The sequence below is a fragment of the Tupaia chinensis genome, unplaced genomic scaffold (assembly GCF_000334495.1).
Source record: "Tupaia chinensis unplaced genomic scaffold, TupChi_1.0 Scaffold000095_1, whole genome shotgun sequence".
NCBI classification, from domain to species: Eukaryota; Metazoa; Chordata; class Mammalia; order Scandentia; family Tupaiidae; genus Tupaia; species Tupaia belangeri.
In genome coordinates, this window is record NW_006159557.1 from 44,152 (window position 1) to 69,691 (window position 25,540).

The 25,540-nt window shown below is 41.3% G+C and overlaps 1 protein-coding gene across 2 annotated transcripts in view; it reads right to left on the bottom strand.

Annotated features, from left to right (window-relative positions):
• Positions 1–7,983: 7,983 nt before the first annotated feature.
• The window catches only part of SERPINE2 (serpin family E member 2), an 82,590-nt gene continuing 65,033 nt past the window's right edge, over positions 7,984–25,540 (bottom strand). For both annotated transcript variants that reach the window (XM_006143297.2, XM_027769877.1), the window contains exons 5-9: positions 16,786–16,984; positions 14,519–14,619; positions 12,630–12,716; positions 9,813–9,896; positions 7,984–8,779 (exon numbers count right to left, since the gene is read on the bottom strand). In XM_006143297.2, coding sequence (XP_006143359.1) covers positions 8,742–8,779; positions 9,813–9,896; positions 12,630–12,716; positions 14,519–14,619; positions 16,786–16,984 — 509 coding nt within the window. In that variant the 3' untranslated portion in view covers positions 7,984–8,741. The remainder of the gene's footprint in view (positions 8,780–9,812; positions 9,897–12,629; positions 12,717–14,518; positions 14,620–16,785; positions 16,985–25,540) is intronic.

Sequence of the window (25,540 nt, forward strand, 5' to 3'; positions counted from 1 at the left end):
ATTTCCATGATTTTCACTGAACTGCTTGTGGAAGAAGAAGAGTTACTCTTTTCCCTCGGAGGAGAGGTATTTTCTTGTTTTCCCATATTTCTTGTGATCAGGCAGTGATTTCTTGTCATCTGATGGATGGTGTATTTCTTTCAAATTCTTGAAATTCAGTCTGAATGTTCAGGCGCAAGCAGATAGAGGTGATCTAGAATCTCTTTGCCGTTCTGTTGTGATCGTGCTAGCTTGTTTGCTGGAGGCTCAATTTCCAGTAGAATGTCTTCATTTCTGGCTTCTCTCTGCTTTCTTTTTATGTTAGGATAAATGCACCATAGGAACAAGGACATTATAGCCTCCATCTTGATGTGCCCTTGAATTAGATGGCAACATTCTTCCCACCAGGAAGGCCAATCACATTTCCCACATAAGGATGCCCAGCTGTATTTTTTTTTTTAAGAGATTTTTGCTACATGGCACATGTACTCACCAGAGAGAGAAAGTGAGAAATCACCCCTCGGGGATGGCCTTGCCGCAGTCCCTTCTCCTTTCTCCTCTTGAGACTTTGGCATACATGCACATGCACCCAGTGTGAGCTTTAAGCTGCTGGGTCTGGGACTTGAACTGCTGTCGACTACATGGGAGTCCAGCCATAAAACTATTATGCCATCTGCTGATCCCCAAGTTCTGTATCTTACATCCATTTTTCTTCCCCCTTCAGCTGATCTTTGTATCATCTTTCCAAATTTCAATTTGTAAAGACCATCAACCATTGTCCTTTAAGACAGAGCTGTGGTTCTTAACTTTCATTGGGTATCAGAGCACTTGAAATCCATGGTTCTGTCATACCAAGAATGATTGCTAGATTCTAGGCCATCTTGCAAATAAGAACTTTTATTTATTTATTTATTTTTAAATTTGCTATAGGTTACGTGTACTTGCTGGAGAGAGACACAGAGAGAGCAAGAGAGAGAAAGAAAGAGAAATCGCCTCAAGGAGGATGGCCCATGCCTCAATCCCATCTCTTCCGTTCTCCTCTCAGGATTTTAGGCATACATGCCCATGTGTGAGGTTCAAGCTGCCAGGTCTGGTACTTGAACCACATAGTCAGGCACACGGGATCTAGCTGCCTTAACCATCATGCCACTCACTCACTCCCTAAGAAAACTTTTCCTAAGAAAAACTGTGCAAGCAAAAATCACTGTCATAAGTACACATTCCTGAAAAAAGTTAAAACATTAAAAGCTGTTTTAGCATTGGTAGTCTCTGTGCTTGCTGCTATGAACTCATTTGTTCTTTTTATTTTCCTTTTTTGAAGAGGTTTTTGCTACAGGGCACGTGTGCTCACCAGAAAGACAGAGACAGAAAGCAAGAAATCACCCCTCGGGGGGATGGCCATGCCGCAATCCCTTCTCTATTCTCCTCTCAGGATCTTGGGCACGCACGCACACGCGCCCGGCGTGAGTTTAAGCCACTGGGTCCAGGACTTGAACCGTGGTCGACTATATGGGAGTCCAGTGACATAGCCATTATGCTAACTGGTGGTCCCTCATTTGTTCATTTATCTGGCTGCCTGTTAATTCACTAACAGCAGAAGACTAGTGACTTAAACATTTCTGGGAGGAAAAACAATTCAGAAGATTAAAAACGTTAACTTATTTCCCCTTCAATTGAGGAAGAACTCTACTGTTTGATAATTTGCAGCTTATCTTTTTTACCAATCTTTTTACACTAAAATTGCAAAATTACCAGATGAGTTTGCTCTATTCTAGTCATCTTTCTGCAGAAGAGATGAGCAATGAGGTCACTGATGGCTAGGGAGGATATTTCTGAGTCATATTTCTATGACTCTGCCTGACTTTTTGATGACGCTTTCTCCATGTAACTTACTGATCTTAGCATCTTCACACCAAGACAAGTCAGTAAGGCCAGGACACATTTGGTAATAGACTGTACAATTAATAAGGCAAATATAGTAAAAGATCAGCTGACTATCATCAGATTAACTAACTTGACGAGGATATGCATTGGGCTTCTGACAGCCCCTAGGACTCAGTTTTGGGTCCTAGGATTGTTTTCTGATCTACAAAGGACAGGTACAAAGGCCTGTCACAGTTCACTGTACTTTTGGTAGATGGGATTATAAACTTCAAATGAAAGAGGGATAGCACTAAAAAAGAATGTTATTTCCATTTTTTAAAATACATTTTTGGGGCCGGCAGGTGGCATGGTAGTTAAGCACGCTGGACTCCCACATGGTCAACCATGGTTTGAGTTGTGTACCTGGAGGCTTGCTTTCTCTCTTCTGGAAATATTAAAATAATAGTAATAACTAAAGTTAAATAAAATAATAATTTTTGCTTTTTGGAGAGGTTTTTGCTATAGGGCGCGTGCGCTCGCCAGAAAGACAGACAGAGACAGAGAGATAGAAAGCGAGAAATGACCCTTCAGGTGGGATGGTCACACTGCAATCCCTTCTCCTCCATTCTCTCGGGATCTTGGGCACACACGCATACGCGCCAGCCATGAGTTTAAGCCGCTGGGTCCGGGACTTGAACCGCAGTCGACTACATGGGAGTCCAGTGACATAGCCATTACACTAACTGCTGGTCCCATAAAATAATTCTTAAAAAATACATTTTTATTTATTTATTTTATTGCCAGAGGGCATGTGCATTCACCAAATCAAGGGAGAGAGCAGGCATCCCCCAAAGGGGTGTGGCCACATCCTAATCCCTTTTCCTTCATTATTCCTTACAGTCAGGAGTTTAGGTAGGCACACACATGAGCCTGGCATGTTTCTCAACTTGCTGGGACCAGGATTTGAGCTGCGGTTAGCCATGCAGGCTTCAGCTACCTTAACCAAATCTATTTCCATTTTACTACTAATATTCAATCTGCAAATACCAATGATGTAGTTGATATGATGAACAGTAATTTCTCATTTAGCATATTTCTCACTTAAATCACAACACCTGTATCTCTTCTTTTTGTAAGGTTTGAGAGAGAGGATCAAATGAGGATGGTTTGGAAATCTCCTAAGAAATGAGGGTTTAAAGATAGTGGTGTCTTTGTCCTCCCAAAGTGGCCTTAGTGTTGTTCATTTTGTTTTTAATAGTCACAGGTCAAGGACATAGATATCACCTGCCAGCTTACCGAGGCCTCAACATCTCAGCTATCACCACTGATCAGCCATAGGAAGCAGGCGTTTGCTAATCTGCCTGCTCAGAGCAAATCCCCATTCCCACCTCAGTTTCTTGGACCCCCTCAAAGTGGAACTCACATGTCATTCAACTTTTCATTGTCAGGAAAAGAGTTAACTGATTCAAAGGCCACTCCTGGGAGTTTTGACTGGGAATTTTGCAGGTCACATGTTTTATCTCCTCTTCAGTACAAAGACAAAGACAAAGGCCAATATGACAGAGCTTTCAGTGTATTTAGGTCAGCATCTATTTTTCCATTGTGTCTCAGTCACAATTGAAAATATGAGGGTTCTCAAAAAGTTAATGAAAAATATGCATTATAAAAAACTAGGTATGGGTGCCAGTAGATGGTATGGTGGTTTAGATGTTGGACTTCCACATGGTCAACCATGGTGCAAGTTCTGGACCTGGAGGCTTGAAGATCATGCTGGGCACATGTGTGTGCATGCCCAGAATCCCAAGAGGAGACTGGAGAAGGGATTGTGGCATAGCCAGCCCCTCTGAGAGGTGATTTCTCACTTTCATTCTCATTGTCTCTCTCTCTGGTAAGCTCACATGCCTATGGCAAAACAACAACAACACAAGACTTAAAGTAATTACGGATTTCAACATTTTTTTGCACCAAAATCAGTTTGTGCTTTAATTCACTTTCCCACAATTTTTTTGAAGTCTCTTTACACCCATCTCTTTAAATGTCAATAGAATGATTTTACTGGTTGTTCACCTTGCTTTTTCCATAGATTTGTCATTTTATTACATTAGGAAAATTGTAGCCTTTTACTCAAACTGATGTCTGTAAGATAAATTGTTTGCTCAAATATGCCCCCATAGAAAAACCTATCTCCCCTAGGCCTGTAATTTTTGTGGTAGTCTCTATGTCATAAATTTGTTTTCCTCAAAGAAAGTTTTTATTTATTTATTTATTTATTTTGGAGAGGTTTTTGCAATAGGGCGCGTGTGCTCGCCAGACAGACAGAGAGAGACAGAGAGACAGAAAGTGAGAAATCACCTCCCAGGGGGGATGGCCACGCCGCAATCCCTTCTCCTCCATCCTCCTCTCAGGACCTTGGGCACGCACACACACGTGCCCGGCATGAGTTTTAAGCCACCGGGTCCAGGACGCAAACTGCTGTCGACTACGTGGGAGTCCAGCAACATAGCCATTATGCTAACTGCTGGTCTCAAAGAAAGTTTTTATAACTTTGATCTTTTTGAAAAAGACAAGGCCTACAACATCATTGACTCATGTATATCAAAATAGAAAAGTTGAACGACATTAAAAAGATAATTTGAGAGGAACTCTCTCCCCAGTACAGAGATTATAAATAAACGGGTTCTAAAATCAGTCAGGATCAGAATCTGGATGCTGCGTGCTGAGGGTAAACATGAGTAAGTTGGAGGATCAAATGTAAACAGAGGATATAGCCTCAGAATCCAACTAAGATCTTTTCCAAGTTCTGCATGGAATAAATGTAAACCTTTACTATAATCGCAGAGGTACTCAGAAATGGAACCAGATAAGGTGACCAGTGAAATGTAACCAATATAGTACTGGGGAGCAGCCCACTTGTATCACGTAACAGTAGCTCTGGCAAACTCTCCCGCTCCTTTCTGGAATGAGCACTGCTAGAGTCAGAACCCTGGGGATCTCTGACCGTGTAGGCACACTTCTATGTCTCCTCTTTTGTACTCACAGCAACTTTGTCCTATTTCCATATCCTGTAAACATACTTGCAATAGCAACGTAACTTACTGTTATGACCACCTCTCTCTTCTACGATTAATCTACTTAGGGAAAGGACATATTTATCGCTGAACCCTCTAGTAGTTATTACCTCGTAGGCATGTGTGATTGTTAATTTTAGATGTCAACTTGACTAGGATAAGGGATACCAGATAGCTAGTAAAGCATAATTTCTGGGTATGTCTATGAGGGTATTTTAGGAAGAGATAGCATTTGAATCAGTAGACTGAGTAAAGATCTGTCCTCATCCAATGTGAGCGAACACCATCCAATCAGTCAAGATCCTGGTAAGAACAAAATGGCAGATAAAGGCGAATTTGTGCACTCTGTCTCCCTGCCCCTTCTGGAGCTGGGACACCCATTTTCGGCCGTGGGATAACAGAAGTCCAGTTTATCCAGTTTTTAGACTTGTACTGGAGGCTCTTAGGCTCTCAGTCCCTTGACTTTGGACTGAGAGTTGTACTGTTGCCCTCCTCACCCCCCAACCCCTGGTCCTCAGGCCTTTGGACTTAGACTGAGTGATGCCACCAGCCTCCCTAGTTCTCCAGTTTGCAGAGTTCATTGGACTCCTCAGGCCTCATAATCACATGAGCTGGTTCCCATAATAAATCCCTTCTCATTCATCTCTCTATATACATTTTGTTTAATTTTAAATTTATCTCTTTTACATTCATTCACGGTACATCATTACAGAATACAAAACTGAATTTTCCCATCCAGAATACACTGAATATTGGCTCAATCAAGGATATTACCATACTTATTATCGTCAATAAATAATTTTCCATTTTTTCTTATATATTTTGCCCTTTTTTTCCCCCTTAGTTCCCTCCTTATCCTCTGCCATTTCCCACCCACCTCCCACACCGTCTCTGGTTCTACAGATGCTTTCCAACTCTCTAAATTCTATTGGTTCTGTTTCTTTGGAAAACCAGCACTTAAGTGAATAAATGACTGACTGACTGAATGAATGGAGTATATAATAATTTTCTGCTAACACTATTGCCATTTTTAGGATGTATTTATTTAATATTATTTATTCATTTAAAAAAAATTTGACTGGAGAGACAGAGACAGAGAGAAAGTGAGAAAGCAAGCTACCAGGTCCAGGACTCGAACCATGGTCAGCAATGTGGGAGTGTCCAGTCCTTTAACTGCCATGCCGCCTGCTGGTCCCCCACTATTGCTGTTTTAAACAATTCAAAATAATGTAACTTAATTGGAGTAGAAGATAGGTAAACCCTATAAAACTGGCTCTAAAATATGGGGAGAGGTGGTCTTCACAAAGTTCATGGAAAATATATATGATGGAAAACTAAGCATGGGTTTCAAAATTTTTGCTCTGAAATTGTAATAATATTTTTTTCATCATTGAAAAAATAAGCTTATTTATTCTGAGAGAGAGAGACAATACTTCCTGCTTCAGTCAGCCCAGATCATGGGCATGGATGTGGGGCATAAACAGGTAGCTCTACAGACAGGAACTGCGTCCTTCCTACGTGGGTCTGCCTCACAGACTGTAGCGTTTTGTCACTGTGCCATGGTCCAACTCCCTCACAAACTCTCCTGAAATCCCTTTGTATGTAGCCTGAAGAAGTCCTTCAAAGTAATTTTCCGACTTTCACTCCTGAATAAGGAAAACAGCTGTCCCCTGTCTCCTCTCTCTCTCGGTTAATCTAAGTCTACATATTTAAATACAAAGGGGCATCACAAAGCTTGTGGAAACTAAAATTTAAAGTGCAAGTTTATTTTGTCACAACTTTTTTTGAATTTTTTCATAGTATGCATTTTAATGAACTTTTGAAGCCCTCAGTTACAAATATCAATAACAAAGCTCAGCCCACTTTACAAATAAGAATTATACATGGCAAACTGGTGGAATATGGAATGGGAATTTATTTATTTATTTTTGCTTTAGAGCATGTGTACTCTTGGGGGGGGGTGGAAGGAAGATAAAAAGACAGTACAATGGAAAGTGAGAAATCACCTCCCAGGCGGGTTGACCATGCCACAATCCCTTCTCCTCCATTCTCCTCCCGGATCTTGGGCATGCACACACATGTGTCTGGTGTGATTTTCAAGCCACTGGGTCCAGGACTTGAACCTCAGCTGACCATGTAGAAATCCAGCAATGCAACCACTACACAATCTGCTAGCCCCATTGAATGAGAGGCTTTAATGTATAGTGACGGGTAGAGTTATAGCTTAAAAAAGAAAAAAGAAAAAATGTGTTCAAGTTTCTGTAAGAAATGTTTACACCATTCTGAATATGCAACTCTTTAGGAAACTAGTGACTTAAAAAAGCAGGCAAATGGAAACACTGGAACTTTGATGTCTGAGTTTAACTTGGAAAGTTATCCCTAAACCAAACAAAATTATAATTTTAAAAAATAAACTTTAACCTATCACCAAAAATGAAACATTCACTATTCCCTCAGATAACCAAAATATATTAATATGAATATATTAAAATATATTAGCACTTTCTTTCTGAATTTGTACCAAATTCTTCTTTGCAGACTCTGCTGAGAATACTTCGCTCTTGCTTAAGTGAACTGCAGTTAAGAGTAGAAGTGGGATTACCGGATTACTCCTTTGACGTGATTTATAAACTGACAAATGTTGAAGCAGGGAATAATGTTTGAATGTCGTTTGCAGAAAAAAAAAGTAGAAAAAGTCCAGGGCTTTTAATTTCCTGCTGTTTGCTTAAGTGCAAAGGCTTACTATGAGAGGTCAATACAGTTTTAAAAGACTGTTTCTTTTCTTATATTTTCTTTCTTCTCTCTCTCTTTTTTTTAGTTGCGAGTACACTTATGCTCCCCAAAGAGACAGAGGGACAGAGAGAATGCACCCCCAGTTGGGTATGGTCAAATCACAATCCTTTCTCTTCCATTTCTCCATCTTGTTGGGATTTGGGTCATGTATGCTTGCCCAGCATGTTTCTCAGCCTGCGGGAGTCAGGAGTCGAACTACAGTCAGCCATGTGAAATCCAGTTCCCTTTACTACCAGGTCACGGGGTTCACCCTCTTGTATTTGCAAATAGCAGAGAAATGTCTTTTTATTTATTTATTTATTTTCCTACTCATAACACTTTATTTTTATTTTGTACAAAATACAAAAATGCAAATCCAAAGAGCACAGACCAGTAGTGACAGACACACTGCACAACAGCAAACATTGTCTAGCAAGACATTAGGTTTATAAAATTTATTTTAGTGAATACATGCATTATATAAAACAACAACAACAAAAACACAGGAGGCTAAAGAGTTCACTACTTCTACCCCCAAAGTAATGCTCGCTATCAAGACTTTGGTGGGAGTGGAGAAAAAGAATTAAAAAGGTAAATAATATATTTTTTCATAAAAAAGTAAAAGCTACCATAAAATTTTTTTTTTTTTTTTTTTTTTTCCTGTCACACTGATTAAATTTCTTCTGAAAAGCCACACAGAGACAAAACAAAACAAAATCCTGAACTGGACAGACAGCAAATACTAAAGAGGGTTGTTAACCTAGGTAACTGTTCAGTAGTTTAAAGAATCTTTCAGACATTTTGAAACCTTTCTAGTCACTCCTCAGTACAGTGTTTTTTAGCCATCCTGCCCCTTTTTCTTTTCTAATACTTCCCAGAATAGAAATGCTTGCATCTTTGAGTCTGTTCCTTAGAACTGTTTTTTTTTTGTTTTTTTTTTTTGAGGGAAAAAAAAGCAATGTACAAAAATATTGAACAGAACTATGAAAGATGTAGGAAGAGGGTCTTTTCTTCATAGCAAAGTAGTCTCTGCTTTGCATGGTTTCTTTTGTATACTCTTCAGGGTTTGTATATCTGCCCCATGAATAAGACAGCACCTACAGAATTAAAAGGAAACAATGCATGACTCTGTAAAAGAACAATCCTTAAAATAAGATAAAAGGTATTCTATTTAAGGGGAGGGAAGGAGCCAGGGTAACCAACTGCTCACTAGAACTTTCTGCAGTGATAGAAATGGTATGTACTCTTGGCTGTCCAACATGGTAGCCACTAGTTACTGGTTACTGAGCACTTGCTGTATGGCTAGTGGGACTATGAAATTTAATTTTTATTATATTTTATTTTAATTTATTTAAATTAAGGTTAAATAAATTAGCTAGGAGCTCCCAAATTGGACTATTTAGCTCTGAAGCACACTAATTAAGACACTAAAGATGCAATGAGACAGGGATAAGGAAGAATCTTCTATCACTGAATAAAAAGAAAAACAGGAAACACTAAAATGTATTAGTGCCTATTCTGTACCAACTTGAAGCCAACCAACCTCTCCACAAAAACAGCCTTTTACTTCACAATTGCACTATGAGGAAGACACTGTTATCCTCATTTTAATGATGAAGCTAAAGGCCTGAGTCAAGTTTGACCCCATGACTCACAGATCTAAGATCTATTGAATGAATAATTCCCAGTTCAAAATAATAGAGTGGGCTTACAAAGATTGAAGACAAGTAGTTTCTCACAAAAATTTAACTACTGCATTTACAAAAATATGGAAAAATCAATAGATCACAAAAGTACCCTAAAGTGATGCAGGGCCTATTACTGCATTTACAAAAATATGGGAAAATCAATAGATCTCAAAAGCACCCCAAATAGATGCAGAGCCTCTCTCTGTGTTAACAACAAAAACTTCCAACCTAAAACCTTGTCATTGTTTAAGAGTCTGTCACACTCTGTAAACACGTCCTTGATTGTCCTACCTCTTCAACATGGGTGGTTGTGTTCTGTGTTTGCAATTCTTGACAATAGGGAAATGGATCAAGGGCAATGCTGTTGGCTAACTATGATGGTAGTTCTATGCCTTCCTGAGTTCTAACACTTAGCGAGGGATGGAAGAGGACAATCACTTACCTGTGGGATTATGTCGGATGAAGAATAGAAAAGGTCTGTCTACTATGAACCAGGGAGGCGACGACCTCGCAATTAGAATTGCAGCTACGGAAAGGAAAAGAAAATATGTTATATATCTAGGGTGAGACCAGCAAGGAAGAAGTCAGCCTGACAAACCTGTGGGTGTCAGTGTTTGAGGACATGTGTTCTAACAGGCTTAGCAGTTCCCATTTACTGAGCACTTAGCATGGACAGGGCCTATTTACCATTTCATTTATTCTACACAGGCCCATCTTCCCTAATAAATGTCCTTACTCCATATATATATATATATATATATATATATATATGTAAGGTTTCCAAAGGGGTACTGGCCAGGCTGCAATCCCTTCTCCTCCACTCTACTTCTGGGATTTTCATACATGCCCAGTGTGAATTTCAAGCCAATAATAGGTCTGAGACTCGAACCATTGTTGGCCATATGGGAGACTAACACCTTAACCACCATTCTACCTGTTGCCTCCCCACCACCAATAGTTTTCATGAGGATTAAATGGCCTATAACATATAACATACTATAGCTCTTAGCAAGGTGTTTGCTCCTAAACACCCAATGCACACTTACTGTCATTACTAGCTATTTTTTTGTTCAGACCATCTGCCTTGCTGATGAAACCCCCTGGTCCTTTGGAGCCTCTCCAACTCCTTTCTATATTAAGACTCAACTTAGTTCTCAGATTTTTAGTCTATGCCATCTTTGGCACATCATTTAGGTTTCCTCTGAACTGGCACATTGACCCCTCTGGGACCTCTACCTTATACTGCTGTTTAATGTATCAGGTGTAGTCATCTGACTTAAAAAGCAAACTTCGCTAGGCTTATGGGTCTTAGATATGCCTACTATACTGTGCTTACTGGTGGGGCTTCCATTTAACAAGCCCATGACAAGGCCTCAAAGGAGGGTAGGTATGAGGGATGATAACCACATGCCTGCTGCAGTGGCTCAGTCTTCTTCCTCAACCTCAGGAAACCATTAACAACTTGAGTTTAATGTTACAAAGGGAACACCTGCAGTTGTGCTGGGCAAACTACTCCACCCAGGGTTATGAAAAACAAACAGCAGATGTTAAGGACTGAGTTATGTACCCCTAAAATTCATATGTGGAAGCCCCAATGCTCTAATGTGACTGTATTATAAGATAGGGCTCTTTTTTTAAAAAAATGTATTCATTATTATCATAATCTTGTTTATATTACATTGAATCACATGTAACTTTACAGTCTATTACATTTCTTTTCCCAGAAAGATAGGGCTCTTTGAAGGTAATCAATGTTAAGTGAAAACTGTAAGGGTAGAGCCCTAATCCATCAGGAGCGGTATCCTTATTAGGAGGCAGACTCCAGGAAGTGCACACACAGAGAAAAGGACATGTGAGGATGTAGTGTGGAAATTCTGTCTGAGGAAGAGACCTCAGGAGAAACTAAGCCTGATGACACCTTGATCTTGGACTTCCAGCCTCCAGAACTGTGAGAAAATAAATTTCTGCTGGTTAAGCCACCCAACTTCTGGTATTTTGTCATGGTGGTCAGGATAGGCTGATACAACAGGACCTGGACAGTTATATAGAGTTTGGGAATTATTGGGTCACTGGAAAAGTCATGACAAATTTTTGCATTGAAAAATACGTCATGACTTTTCTGACAACCCAATAGTTTAGTATTCTGCCATTGTTGCTTAGAAATTCTTAAGGAAATTTGAACAAGGGGCACCATATTTTTGTTTTGCAAAGGGTCCCACAAATTATGTAGCTGATCTTGATAGTTATACAACTTTGCAAAATTAGTCAATTAACTCTGGCAAAATTTAGATGTCATTAACACTTACCTAGTAAAGACAAAGGTCATCTTAAAAATTCCAACCCTCTCATTTTAGGTCTTTGTTTAAATGCTATTTCAAAGGAATTGAAAACTAAATGTTTATTCAAGAAAGGCAAGGAAGTGTCTATTGTGGGTATCAATGGTACCTTTTAATTACCAAGAATATATGACTCAGATATAAGTATATGAACTGAGAGAGTTTAGCCCAACCTATTCATTCAATCTCATACGTTTGATTAGGGGAGGAAAACTCAACTTTAGATTGTGTTGTACTCTCTTTCAATATAAAAACCACTGAAGAAAAAGCAGACCTAGATGTTTTAATTATCAAGGAAGGCTGCATAGCAACCCTACAGCAGTTCTTCCCTTCATCCTGGGTAGACAAGATGGACTATTTTCCCATGAGTACTATTATTTTATTAGGTTGCTGGGAAAGTCATGACATATTTTTGATGTTTTTCTATGCAAATGTATTTCAATCTGAAGATTTTTTTTTTCCCTACCAATAAGTCAGAATGTGCCTCATCTTCCTGAGAGGAGGAGTCAGCAAACTACTTTCCTCAGGACAAACACAGGGTCGAACCCTGTCTTTATAAATGAGGTTTGACTGGAACACTGCCACACCTGTTCACTTGTCCATGGCTGCTTTCACGCCACAATGGCAGTGATGAAAAGTTGTGCTGCAGACCACATGGCCCACAAAAGGAAAATGCAAACTCTTGGGTTCTTTATAAAAGTTGGCAGACACCTGTCCTAAGGAATTTCTCTCACGGGAATGTTAAACAAACCATGTATTGTGATGCAGGTCATCCATCTGTTCATGCTCACCGCTGTCTCCTGAGGCTCCATGCACAGGGCCCAGCTGGAAATGGGGTCTACGACATGCACTAACTCCATGACTGAACTGGAGCCTGTTTACCCCTCTATGGGAACCAGCCCACCGTGTGACCCCATGCTTACTTGTTGCTGCGGAAGCTTTGGTTCCATCTTCACTGACTTCAATTTTTGCTTTTTGCAAGATTTGAGAAACATGAAGGTTTTCTGACCCTGTGTCCAGAAAATAAAACAACATCAGCAGTTGTCTGACATGCAGCCCAACTGTCTGAGTGGGAAAACAGCTTTGAAACAATGGCGAATTTCGATTCTTAAAATGTGTCAGAGGACATGACCTCTGACAGACTCAGTGACTGAGGGCTGTAAGACAGCTGTCACCTGAATTTCAATCTCTGCTAAGTGAACTGTGATACTTGCTTTCAGGGAGGAAGGGCCAAACACCTCAAATGTTTTAGTATTTCAACCAAGTCAACTCTGGTCACTAAAAATTTTATTTAAAAACGAAAAGAACAGAGATTTAAAAAGGAAGCCCAAGGCTAACAGGTGGCATGAAGGTTGGGGCACTAGATCCCACATGGCTGGCTGTGCAGTTTGAACTCTACGTGCCCAAATCCCAAGGAGACTGGAGGGCAGGGCATTATGGCATGGCCATCCTCCTAGGGATCCCCCACTCTGAACTCTAGACCCAGCAGCTTGAGACACTGGGCACGTGTGCATACATGCCCAAATCCCAAGGAGACTGGAGGGCAGGGCATTATGGCATGGCCATCCTCCTAGGGATCCCCCACTCTCTGTCTCTCTCTGTTGAGTGCCCCACCACCAAATATAGCAAAATAATAAAAATAAATAAATAAATAAAAAAGAAAAAGAAAAAGAAGCCCAGTATTCCAGAAGATGTAAGACAACATTGTTATTCTTCAATTACAGAATGTTAGACCCAGAAAGGGTTTCAGACAGCATTTAAGATGGGAAACGGAGGCTCAGAGTGTTGAGAAATCTGCTTCCAACTCATATGGCTGGTTAGTGGCAAAGTAGTGCTGTTTTTTCATAACCACCATTCATCTGAAGCAAAGTGTGTGTTGCGTGTGAGAAGTGTTGAGACTCTCAGGGAGGGCTGAGCAGAAATGCAGTTGCACCTCAGGAAACTTCAAGTGCTCGCACTTTCCTTCTTAGCAACCCACGGCCATTCCAGCCAAACCTGCTAGGTATAGCTTCCAAGCGAAGGTAGGGAGAGACGGCCATGCCACAATCCCTTCTCCTCTATTCTTTGCTCAGGATTTTGGGCATGCACATGTGCTTGGCATGTTTTTCAAGAAACCAGGTCCAGCACTCAAACTGCACAGTTGGCCATGTGGGATCCAGCTGCCTTAATCACCACACCAGGGGTTGGCCAAAAATTGTACGTTTTAAGCAAACTCCAAGGTGATGTTAATGGTGCTGGGTTGGGGATTAGAGCCTGAGTCATGGGGGTTTAGAAATCAAAATATCTCTGGAGCTGCAGTCTTACCGGGGGAGTTGTGCGCATTCTCAGAACAGGTACTCACGTGCTCACTAGCACTAGCATGCCACTGAGGTTGGTAACCAACTAAGCTTTCTTTTTCTTTTACTTGCCCGATGGTAGGTGCCCTTGCCAGAGAATGACAGAGTCAGAGAAGGGGAAAGGGAGAAAGCACCCCCTGAGGAGGCGTGGCCATGCTACAATCCCTCCACCTCCATTTCTCCATCCTGTGGGGATTTGGAGTGTGCCTACACATATATCCAGTGTGTTGTTCTGGTTGCCAGGGTCAAGATTTGAACCACGTGGTTGGCCATGTGGGATCCAACTCCCTTAACCAGCAGGCCATGGACCCAGTTCAGTAATGAACTCCTTTCTGACTATTCAGGGAAAAAATACAAATGGGAGTGCAAATGATGTTTAAGCCATGACTTTTCTCTGGAAGGAGGTTAATATACATTTAAAAGACAAAGAACTGACATCTTCTTGAGCTTAAGAGTACGTTTTAAATTGAACATACTTGTTATTTTTGCAAAATTTGCCTTTGATGGATCAAACATCTCAGTGATACCGAGTGCTTTCAGCGGTTCCTTCAGGTCTGTTTGTGCTACAGCTGTGAACCTAGCGAAAAACAGAATATAGGAGAAAAAAGCCACTAGGTATACATGGTACAGAATGACATAATCAGTTCATGTTTACAAACTGATTCTTTTTAAAGTATGAGCTGAACATCAATCTGAATTGTATCTTAAATTTTAATCTCAAAAATTTAAATACCAGATAAGTATAGAACAACTCATCTCTCAAACATTTAGTGGGAGAAGTCAACAGCACACAGTGACGGCAAGCATAAATGCTCTCACCCTTACATAGCACAGGCTCCCTAGTCTAGTACTTAGGAAGAACTACAAAAGCACTTTCTCTCACAGTGATGTGGAGGTTTGGAGTGCTGGCAAGTTCCTGGACTAGCGACAGTTCTTTCTCATGTCTGACTACAGAGCCATCATCTTGGCTGCTGTAAGATCCTTCATCCTTCCTGGGATTGGAACAGGTCAAAAGAGAAGAGATACATTCCTGTTCACATTGGGATTCTGAAAGCATTGTATTCTTAAAACAAAAACAAACATGAGGAATAGGTGGCATGGTATTACTCGGATATCGTATGGTTCTCTTGGATACTGGTTGCCTATCTGGCCTTCAATCATATGTACGTAAATGTCAGATATTAAAATTTATCATCAGAGGATGTTTTGCCAGATTTGCCCTCAGTTTGTGGAAGAGCAACAAGAGGAGAAGCGCAGATTCACAGCGTGGGTGGGCGAGAATGGTGATTTACCTGCCTCACTTACCAAGGCCTATGACGCCACCATGTTATTTCTTTTTTTTTGCAGAGATTTTCACTGTAGGGCGCGTGTGCTCACCAGACAGACAGAGAGAGACAGAGAGGCAGAAAGCGAGAAATCACCCCCCAGCGGGGATGGCCATGCCGCAATCCCTTCTCCTCCATTTGCCTCTCAGGATCTTGGGCACGCACACACATGCGCCCGGCATGAGTTTTAAGCCACCGGTTCTGGGACGTGAACCATGGTCAACTACATGGGAGTCCAGTGGCATAGCCATTATGCTAACTGCTGGTTCCTTATTTCTTTATATCCAGCATAGCCTCTTCGGAGGCTTACTTTACTAATATTTACTGTGAATATGTTACTCTGGTTATTTACCTCAGTGGCTGAAAAATCAAAAGCTATTAGTACTCTCCACTACCACTGAGGCCTAGCTAGTGAGAGAACAGTAATATATATATGTGTATATATATATATATATATACACATATATATATATAATTTTATTTTTTTGGAGAGGTTTTTGGTATAGGGTGCGTGCACTCGCCAGACAGACAGGGAAAAACAGAGAGACAGAAAGCGAGAAATCACCCCCCGGGGGGATGGCCATGCCACAATCCCTTCTCCTCCGTTCTCCTCTCAGGATCTTGGGCATGCATGCACATGCGCCCGGCGTGAGTTTTAAGCCACCGGGTCTAGGACGCGAACCAGGGTAGACTACGTGGAAGTCCAGCAACATAGCCATTACGCTAACTGCTGGTCTTGAGAACAGTAATATTTAAAAGTTCATTAGAAAGGGGACCACATCCACTGTCTCCTTCACAGGTCTGAATAATGCATTCTCTGACCTATTAGAAACTTAGAACTCATACATAATTTGGGTTTACTTTCCTCTTAGTCTCAAGTCATGAAAGCTCAAGTTCTACCTACATTTTCTTTTTTGGGTATAATAGAAAGAGTATGAGAGAATCCTGCCTGGGTGGTTTCAAAATATTTCCTTACCACTTAGATCTTCAGCAACTTCTAGGTAAGACTTAAGAAATAACTAAAAGGAAGCTCCTTATCCAACATGAAACTCCACTAAATTTTATCACACTTCACCTACCCTACGTGAAAATATGCATGTGTTTTCAGCCCTATGAGCAGAACAAGGCGTGTTAAAGCCTTCACAATGTCATGGAGAGCTTGGGCTCATATCAAGTTCAGAGACCAAGGTTGCCTCCTCTCCTTTCTTATTATCATTGTCTTACATGCAAGAGGCCTAGCAATTGAAAACAGCAGTCAGAAAAGTGCAGCCTGGTAGTCCCACCATGCAATTTCTGCAACATAAAATGGGCTTCATAGATGGGCCCTATTTTAGCTTCATGCTGTCTGGTATCTGACACAACAGCTACAGAGTGAACCACCCTACTGCTTTTCTTGGATGAAGAAAGGGACTACTCACTTGGGCAGGATCACCTGCACCCTCTTGGGCACCATGGTGCTCATCCAGCTGTCGATGGTCTTGGTGCTGATGTGTGGGATGATGGCTGACAGAGGGGTGGAGCTCTCAGTTGGCAGTGCGATCAGCATGCTGATGCTTTCTCCGTGGTAGGGCAGCTCAATGAAGTTGTACCACAAGTCACTGGGAGTGCTCGTAGACCCTAAAGAAATCAGAGGCAAGTTCAGTGTATTCTTGAAGATTTGTAGAAAGGGCATGAGTGCCTCCTAGTCACCAAAATAACTTCAGAGGGAAGAGAACAATTTCGTTGGAAAATTCTGCTTTCTACAAATAGCCTCCTAGAAAGGACAAAAACAAGGACAATTATTGCTTCCTTCCTGGGTGAAGAATTCTCTTTCCTCAGTCTAGACAGAATATGTTTGGGCATCACTAACATCATGTTAATTCTGTTGAGTAGAAATTAATGAACTTAAAAGCACTTAGAATACAATCCTTTGTAAGATGCTGACCCTTACCATATGAAGCCAGCTGCCCTAGAGTCATTCTTTTTTTTTTTCTTTTTAAATATAGTTTTTAAGAAATAAATTGTAGGGCCCTCTGGTGGTGTGGTGAAGTCAGCTGTATCCTACATGGCTGACTGCATGGTTCAAGTCCCAGACTTGATAGCCTGAAAAACATGCTGGGTGTATCTGTGTGCATGCTCAAAATACCAAAAAGAGAAATGGAGGAGAAACGATTACAGCATGACCCTCTCCTGGCAGATTAAAAAATAAACAAATAAATTGCATTTGTGTATTTAATGTATACAACATAATATTTGGGACTACATATAGACAGTAAAATGGGTATTATAGTGTGAAACAAATTAACTCATCATACAGTTAGCTTTTTATTTTTTGTGACAAGAGCAGCTAAAAATCTATTAATTTAGTAGGAACCCCAAATACAGAACCAGTTTTATTACCTAAAGTCCATCTTGACCCTGATGAACCTACACGTGCATGGCAGGTGGTGGAGGAGGTAGCTCCCACTGTTGAGGGCCAGCTCTGTGCCAGGCCTATACCAACCACCCCGACAGATTTAGGATCTATAGCACCCCACAAGGTAGGCATAGCCATCCCTATTACGTAGTCAAGGCACCTAATATGTAGAAAAGACACCTAAGAAGTGGAGCGCCCGGGGAGTCTAATGCCAAAGATCTTACTTCACTACCCCGACTCCCTTTACTCATCCCATTAATGACTATTAGGGGTTTTAGACATTTTAGGATCCTTCAACTTACTTAGTTCAATTGAAAGCCTAAGAATGATTTAGGCTAGCATTTCTTTTCTTTTTCTTTTCTTTTTTGGAGAGGTTTTTGCTATAGGGCGCATGTGCTCGCCAGACAGAGACAGAGAGATAGAAAGCGAGAAATCACCCCCCAGGGGGGATGGCCACGCCGCAATCCCTTCTCCTCCATTCTCCTCTTGGGATCTTGGGCACGCACGCACACGCACCCGGCATGAGTTTAAGCCACCGGGTCTGGGACTTGAACCGCGGTCGACTACGTGGGAGTCCAACGACATAGCCATTACAATAACTGCTGGTCCCATAGGCCAGCATTTCTTAAAATGTTATTTAGAGCAGGGGTCCCCAACTCCCAGACCATGGACTGGTACTGGTCTGTGGTCTGTTAGGCAACAGGCTACACAACAGAAAGTGAGCACAGGTGAGCAGGCAAAGCCTCATCTGTATTTACAGCCACTCCCCATCACTGGCATTACTGCCTGGGCTCCACCTCCTCTCAGATCCATGGCAGCATCAGATTCTCATAGCAGTCCCCGATGGGACTGTTTAGCTATAGTAAAACAAGCTCAGGGCTTCCACCGATGCTGCATTAAATACTACAATGTAATAATAGAAATAATGTGCACAATAAATGTAATACTTTTGAATCATCCCATATCCCCGCCACCCCTGGTCCACTGGAAAAAATGGCCTTCTAAGAAACTGTCCTGTGGCCACAGAGGTTGGGGACCACTGGTTTAGAGCACACTCTACCTGTAAGATGCTCTATAGACAAAGCAAATTCTGTATCCCCAGTAGTTTAGGAAGCACTGACCGTTTTAATTTTCTTGCGGATTCACAATATATACCAGTACTGTAAAGGTTCTAAGATGTCCTAAAGAAAAACATCTGACTCCAGTTATCCTCATTTTTCCCCAAACTAATTTGATGTTAGGACTTTTTTTATTCCATGTAAAATACACAAAATATTTAGTAACTTAATAGCACAACTAACTAATTGGAGATGAAATCAAGGTCATGAAGGATGCCAGCTGGCAGCCCAGTCCATGGGACAGGGCTCTTGGGGGGCTAATAACCCCACCCCATGCAGAGGGTTGTCCATGGAGCATGCCTGAGGATCCGGGAAACCTTTAGTCATGAAATGAAAGAGTTACTAAAGTTAACTAGGTAGATAGAAAAACCAGAGTTTCTAGGTTTATGGTGGATTTCTGAAGTGTTTTATTGAACATCTCAAACTTGTTAAGAAGAGCTCCGATCCTGGTGAAGTTACTTAACCCTCTGTGCCTCCTTGTATGTAGAATGGAGATGCAAGACTATTGGTGTGTACCCTGCAGGTTGCTGTCAAGATCAGATGGGAAAAAATTATTCTACAAGATACTTAGCAGGCTCTGGTCCATGGTTGGAGGTCAATGAATATCTGGCTCCTCTGTTTCCTCTAAACAATTTAGAAGGATGGCATAACTAAGAAAGAGAAAAGACAAGGTGAGTTGCCGTTGTGATTTTCAGTCTTTTCCTTGGGGGTGACCTTCACCAATCCTTGCATTTAGACAGGGAACTCCACACTGCAGGCTCTCCACAACAGAGGGTTGGGATGGAGGGACAGAAAAGAGAGGAAGAGAATGAACTTGGCTATGTAACGAACAGTTTTAGCCATAAAATGTGATAAAAATAATGAAGCTATTAGAATATATGACACTGTAGGGTGACATTAAGTTTCTCCTTAAGGAAGAGCAATGGAGGTGATTGGAGGGGTTGCTCAGTCCCTCCCAGCCCCGGGGCACTGCGTTCACCACAGGGCCCCATTCAGGGCGCTGAATTCTCCCTGTAGCTGGTTTCTGTCTAGGCCTACCTCAGAATCAAAGACAGGGTTGTTCACCTTTACTTTTAGCCCGTGTAATAAAATGCTCTTAGCAGAAACTGAAAAATCAATGTGAAAGTGAGAAAAAAAAGATCACTTCCTAATGAAGCCTTTCATCCTCAGAGAAAACATTAAGTCCCTACTTTGGCAGAGCTAATTTTTAGAAACTGTGAAATCTGGGAAGTACTTAATAAATGATTGCTCCAGGGTGTGATAAAGGAACTGTTTCTAGAAATGTTTACCGTTCTGGTAAGGATCAAGGTTGTGGATAATGAAAAACTGTGAGTTGAGGTGTGCTGAGGTGGAGAGAGAGTGCCTATGTACACCAGCCAACCCATCCCAGCTGAACAGCGTTAACTGGTCAGTTATAGGAGGAACTATTAACCATTCTTGCATGCAGTCTCTCACATCTGTCTGTTTCCTGATTTTCCCTTGACCCCACCTCAGCTTGTGACCACAGGAGCTGATGACAGGATGCATCTGGACATATCCGAGTTTGTCTTTTTTTAGGTGGCCTGAGAAGCTGGGGAGAAAATAACCTCTCCTCTTTTTCTTTTTTTTTTTTTTTGAGAGGTTTTTCACTATAGGGCATATGCGCTCGCCAGACAGACAGAGAGAGACAGAGAGACAGAAAGCGAGAAATCACTCCCCAGGGGGGATGGTCACGCCGCAATCCCTTCTCCTCCATTCTCCTCTCGGAATCTTGGGCACGCACGCACACGCGCCCAGCGTGAGTTTTAAGCCACCAGGTCCGGGACACAAACCGCGGTTGACTACGTGGGAGTCCAGCAACATAGCCATTACGCTAACTGCTGGTTCCCCCTCTCCTCTCTTTCCACTGCTGAAAGACAGGCCTCTGCTCTCACAGCATCCTTTTACAGAGGACAAGTGCTGAGGTTAAGGACACGAGACCTGCAGCTGTAGGACCTGGATTTAAGCCCTTCATGTGCAGTGACTGAGCTCTGGCAAGTTCTATAACTCCAAGTCTTTGTTTCTTTATTGTAAAATACCATAAGAGCACCTACCCTATGGGGTTAAAAAAATCCAACAAGATAAAATTATACCTACGCAGTACTCAGTGCTACGTGGCGCATGGTAAACACCTACCTGCTGAGACAGGCCTTCTGAGACACGTCGCCTGTTGAGCGTTTTTGGGCTGCTGCCCACAGCGTGCACAGGTGAAACGCATCTACTGCACGGGTGCACTCCTGAGCAGGCTGATCCAAACAAGGAGAGTACATTTGGAGGCCTGGGTCAGAGCACAGAGCGTCTGGCTATCCCAGAGCTCCTTCCTTCATAATGCCCTGCCCTAAACTCTACTCTTCCCCATCTAGAAGGCTGACTGTGTTCTTTACCTAGGATAATTCCTATAGGATGTGAAAATGTGAAGCAAAACTGTCCGTTCTTAAAAGCAGCAGAGATGACAAGGGGAATATAAGCCAGGGACCAACCAACCTTTTAATGAAAAATAACAGATGAAAAATCAAGTATTAAAAATGTGAGAAGAGAGGGCTGGCAGGTGGTATGGTGGTTAATGGTGCTGGATTCCCACATGGCCGACTGCAGTTCCAGTCCTGGACCTGGCGACTTGCTTTCTTGCTTTCCCTTTCTCTCTTGCTCTCTGAGTCTCTCTCTGGTCAAATTAAGAAAATAGTAACAAATGAAATTAAGTAAATAAATGAATAATAAAAAAATGCAAGAATAGGGGCCAGCAGATGGCATAATGGTTACATCACTGGACCTCCACTAATTACTTTCTATTACAAGTAGTTTTATGGATTTCCTGCACTCATAAGGAATTGTTCAGCTATACCTTAGTAAAAATAGAAATGTATATTTGAAGGAAAACCACAAATAGGTTCACGGCACACAGTAGCCTGCATCCCAGGTTGCAATCTAACGGGAGTTTGGGGAGAGCTGACCAGAGAGGAAGCATGCCTTAAGCAAGTGGGTGAGTGTTGTTGCCCTTTGGTGCTAAGGGAGTGTGGAAGCACCAGATGGGCAGGGAAGTAAGTTTAGTTTGTGGAACTAGGACTTAGCAGATAACCAAGTGGAGAAGTAATATAGGTAGATACGTTTGAGTTGGAAGCTGAAAGGAAACTGGAGTTAAAAATCTGGTTTATTCTTTGTGGTCTTTTTCAAAATAATGTCTCTAATACCTAAATTCATAACCAACAAGATAAAAATAAAATTGTAACAACGTTTTTTTCAAGGTTATTTGCCATAGGGTGCATGTGCTTGCTTGAGAGAAGCAGACAGACAAAGAAAGGGGGAAACTGAGAATTCATCCCCAGTGGGGATGGCCATGCCACAATCCCTTCTCCTCCATCCTTCTCCTGGGATGTTGGGCATATGTGCACACATGTCCCCTGGGATATCAAGTAGCCAGGTCTGGGACTCAAACCATGGTCAGCCATGTGGGAGCCCAGCACCTTAATCATCATGCCACCTGATTGCCACAAAAATGACTAATAATTTTGACTGGGCAACTCCAATGTAAGAAAATAATGTTTAGAAGCACTGACACAGGTAGCTACAGATTTATGTACAAGAATACTCACTACAATGTTGTTTGTTATAGAATAAAAGTAAATCGTCATCCATAAGATATTATAAGTTTATGGTGTTGATGTGGATAGTCTTTGTCTTGACTGATGTGCATGGTAATCATGTTGGAAAAAGAAAGGTAATACACTATAAAGATATATGTGATTCAATGTAATATAAAAAAGATGATAAATAAGATTGAATAAAAATTTTTAAAAAGATATTATAAGTTTATGTCATGGAATATTATGTAGTTGATAAAAGAATCAAGTAAATCCTCATGAATTAACATAAAAACTTTTCTATGATATACTAACGAATAAAAAAATAATAAAAATTACGGTATAATCCTATGTATACAAAAAAAGTTAAACATAGTTTGTGTTTTTTTAGAAAGAGCTTTAAATGATATACTTAGTACATCCTAGGTTTTTAGGTAAATGGGCTTATAGGCAAATTTTTACTATTTGCGTATATACTGTTATATTTGAGGATTTTGCAATGAGCATGAAATAGGTGTCTACTAAAAATTATTTTAATGTATTTTTATCTTTATTCTTTCAACATTTTGTCAGAGTGCACATGCACTTGCCAGAGAGAGAGTAGAGGAATTTTTTTTTTTTTTTTTTTTTTGTAGCGTGCATTTGCCACAGAGGCAGAGAGAGAGAAGAGGAGGGAGAAAACATCCCCCAAGTGGGGCATAGTCATGCCACAATCCCTCTTCCTCCATTTCTCCATCCTGTAGGAATGTTGGTCATGTAAACACATGCACTCAGTATGTTTTTCAAGCCACCAGGTCCAAGATTCGAACCTTGGTCAGGATTTGCCTCTCTTAATCACTAGGCTATAGGGCTGGCCTTTGGTGCTTATATTTTATAGGGTATCAATCAGGAGGGCTTCCTTCTCTTCTATTAGCTATCCTCTCACAATGTTACCTTGTAAGTCTTTTCCAGAGATCTTCATGATGTCTTAGGGAAAAAGTCAAGAAGAAAGATAAATTAAATGGCAACATGACCAAGAATACCAATGCTTAGCTGAGGCCCAAGGAACATTCACGGTCAGCATCACGGGCCATGTGTGTTTGGGCAAAGCAGCCTCTGAGCCCCAGCTGCTCAAATTGTTGGTGATGAGGAGACAGGCAGAAAACGCTGATGAGCTAAGCAGTGCGTGGTTGTGAACATGAATGCCTGCCTGGGGCCACCATAGCCTGCATGCCTTCTTCACAGCCCCATACAGTCAAACCTGCTGTCCCATCATGATGAGCGTCTTTGTCAGACAGAGTTGGAAACCAGGGAACTTATGACACTCTCAAACTCTGCTGCATGGACCGTGAATGGAGCTGGAGTCTAATCCCACAGTATTCAGATAAAACCCCAGGAAAGTGTAGAAAGGAGAGGGAGAGGAAATGCCACCAAAGCCATTACTTGTGAAGAAAGAGAATAGTGGCAAGAAGGACTTTCACATTCTGTCCTGAATTTGTTATGGTTCAGTAAGATTGTACAGGAAACACAGAAGACATGCAATTGGGTCATTAGAGTTTAATGAAGGACTACTTATCAGGCCTGAATAGAATATAGAGAAACCATTATGGATAGACCCCGGGTACAAACAGTGGACACCATTGCCAGTCCTAGCCCAGGAGTGGTGATTGGGGGGGCAGGTGATACCCCAGAGAGAAGGAGCTCTTGGGTGTATTTCCCTACAAAGTTCCCCTTTGTAGAAGGGATGTGGTGGCCTTGGGGACTCTGCAGAGAGAGGATCAGGAAGCCAATGCCCCAACTTCTCTCTTCCCTCACCCTTATCTCATACTGACACCCCATCAGCCAACTTAACAGGAAACCAGAGGGCAAAGGAACCCCCAGAAGCAGCCCCTAGGGTTTCAGATAGGGTGGAAAAGGGTGGAGACAAAAGGGCATGTGTCAGGGAAGTGGGAGGGAAGGACACAGAACAATTATGCTTCTGTAGAGTTTGAATCTCTGACAATAAGAATGAACTTGTGCATGATTTTCTATAAAACATGCACACACAATTCTTATTTAGTTGAATACATACATTTTATTTAATTTGCTTTTAAATAATTTTTTTAATACAAATTTTAAAGTTTTATTTTTTAAAAAAATTTTATGAGACAGAGAGAATTGAGAATAAGCATCCTCACCAGGGTCTCATGCCATGATCCACCTCCAACCCTTCCTAGCCAGCCAAGATTATGGGTGCATATGTCCTGTGTGAACTGGTCGAGTAGAAAATCAAACCTGCAATCTTGCACATGGATTACTGCACATCCCTCGAGCAGTACTTTATGGCTATGTCACTAAACTAGCCTGGACAAATCAATTCCTCATTGGAAAGCTACCCTGGGATGTAACTCCCTCTGGGAACGGCCTATACAATCAAGAAAAATATGTAAAATTCCAGTAAAAACAAACATTTTAATCTTCCATAGGAATGTATAGAACTCTTGCATTTTAATCTTGAACTATTAACTTGTTTTTCTCAGCAATAAAAGCACACAGTTAATGAAGCTCCCTCACTTTTTATTCTTTTATAGACTATGAGGTGTGTACAAAAGACTGACCTAAAATACTGTAGCCTTGCCTGTTACTAGCTGGTGTCTCCGCTTGCCTCTGGAGGAAGCACTCTCTTGTGTAACACAGCTTGGGAGAGGGAGGGTCAGCGTGTGGCTGGGAGATGGGAATGATCTCCAGGCATGAAGAGGCTTTTATTGTTCTGAAGAGCTTAGGACAATACATCTCTCTAGTGGGGCTTTGAAGAATATGTTACCTTTTAAAGAACATTTGTTGACTTGATAACAAAATTCACTCCAGAAATTTGATTGATAAGCAAAAGAAAAGTGACTTTGTTTATCTTGACTCAAAAGAGTCACTTCTTAATTTCTAGGATCGGGCGGCTGATAAATACTGAATATGCAAAGGCAATATTCCGGACCTGCATGTTTAAGTGTAGATCTGAAATGGAAAGGCTAACTTACAGAGAGAAAAAACAGGGTTAGTTCAAATTGAACCAAGTGTGCTTCAATTAAGTTAGATTAAAAAAAAACAAAAA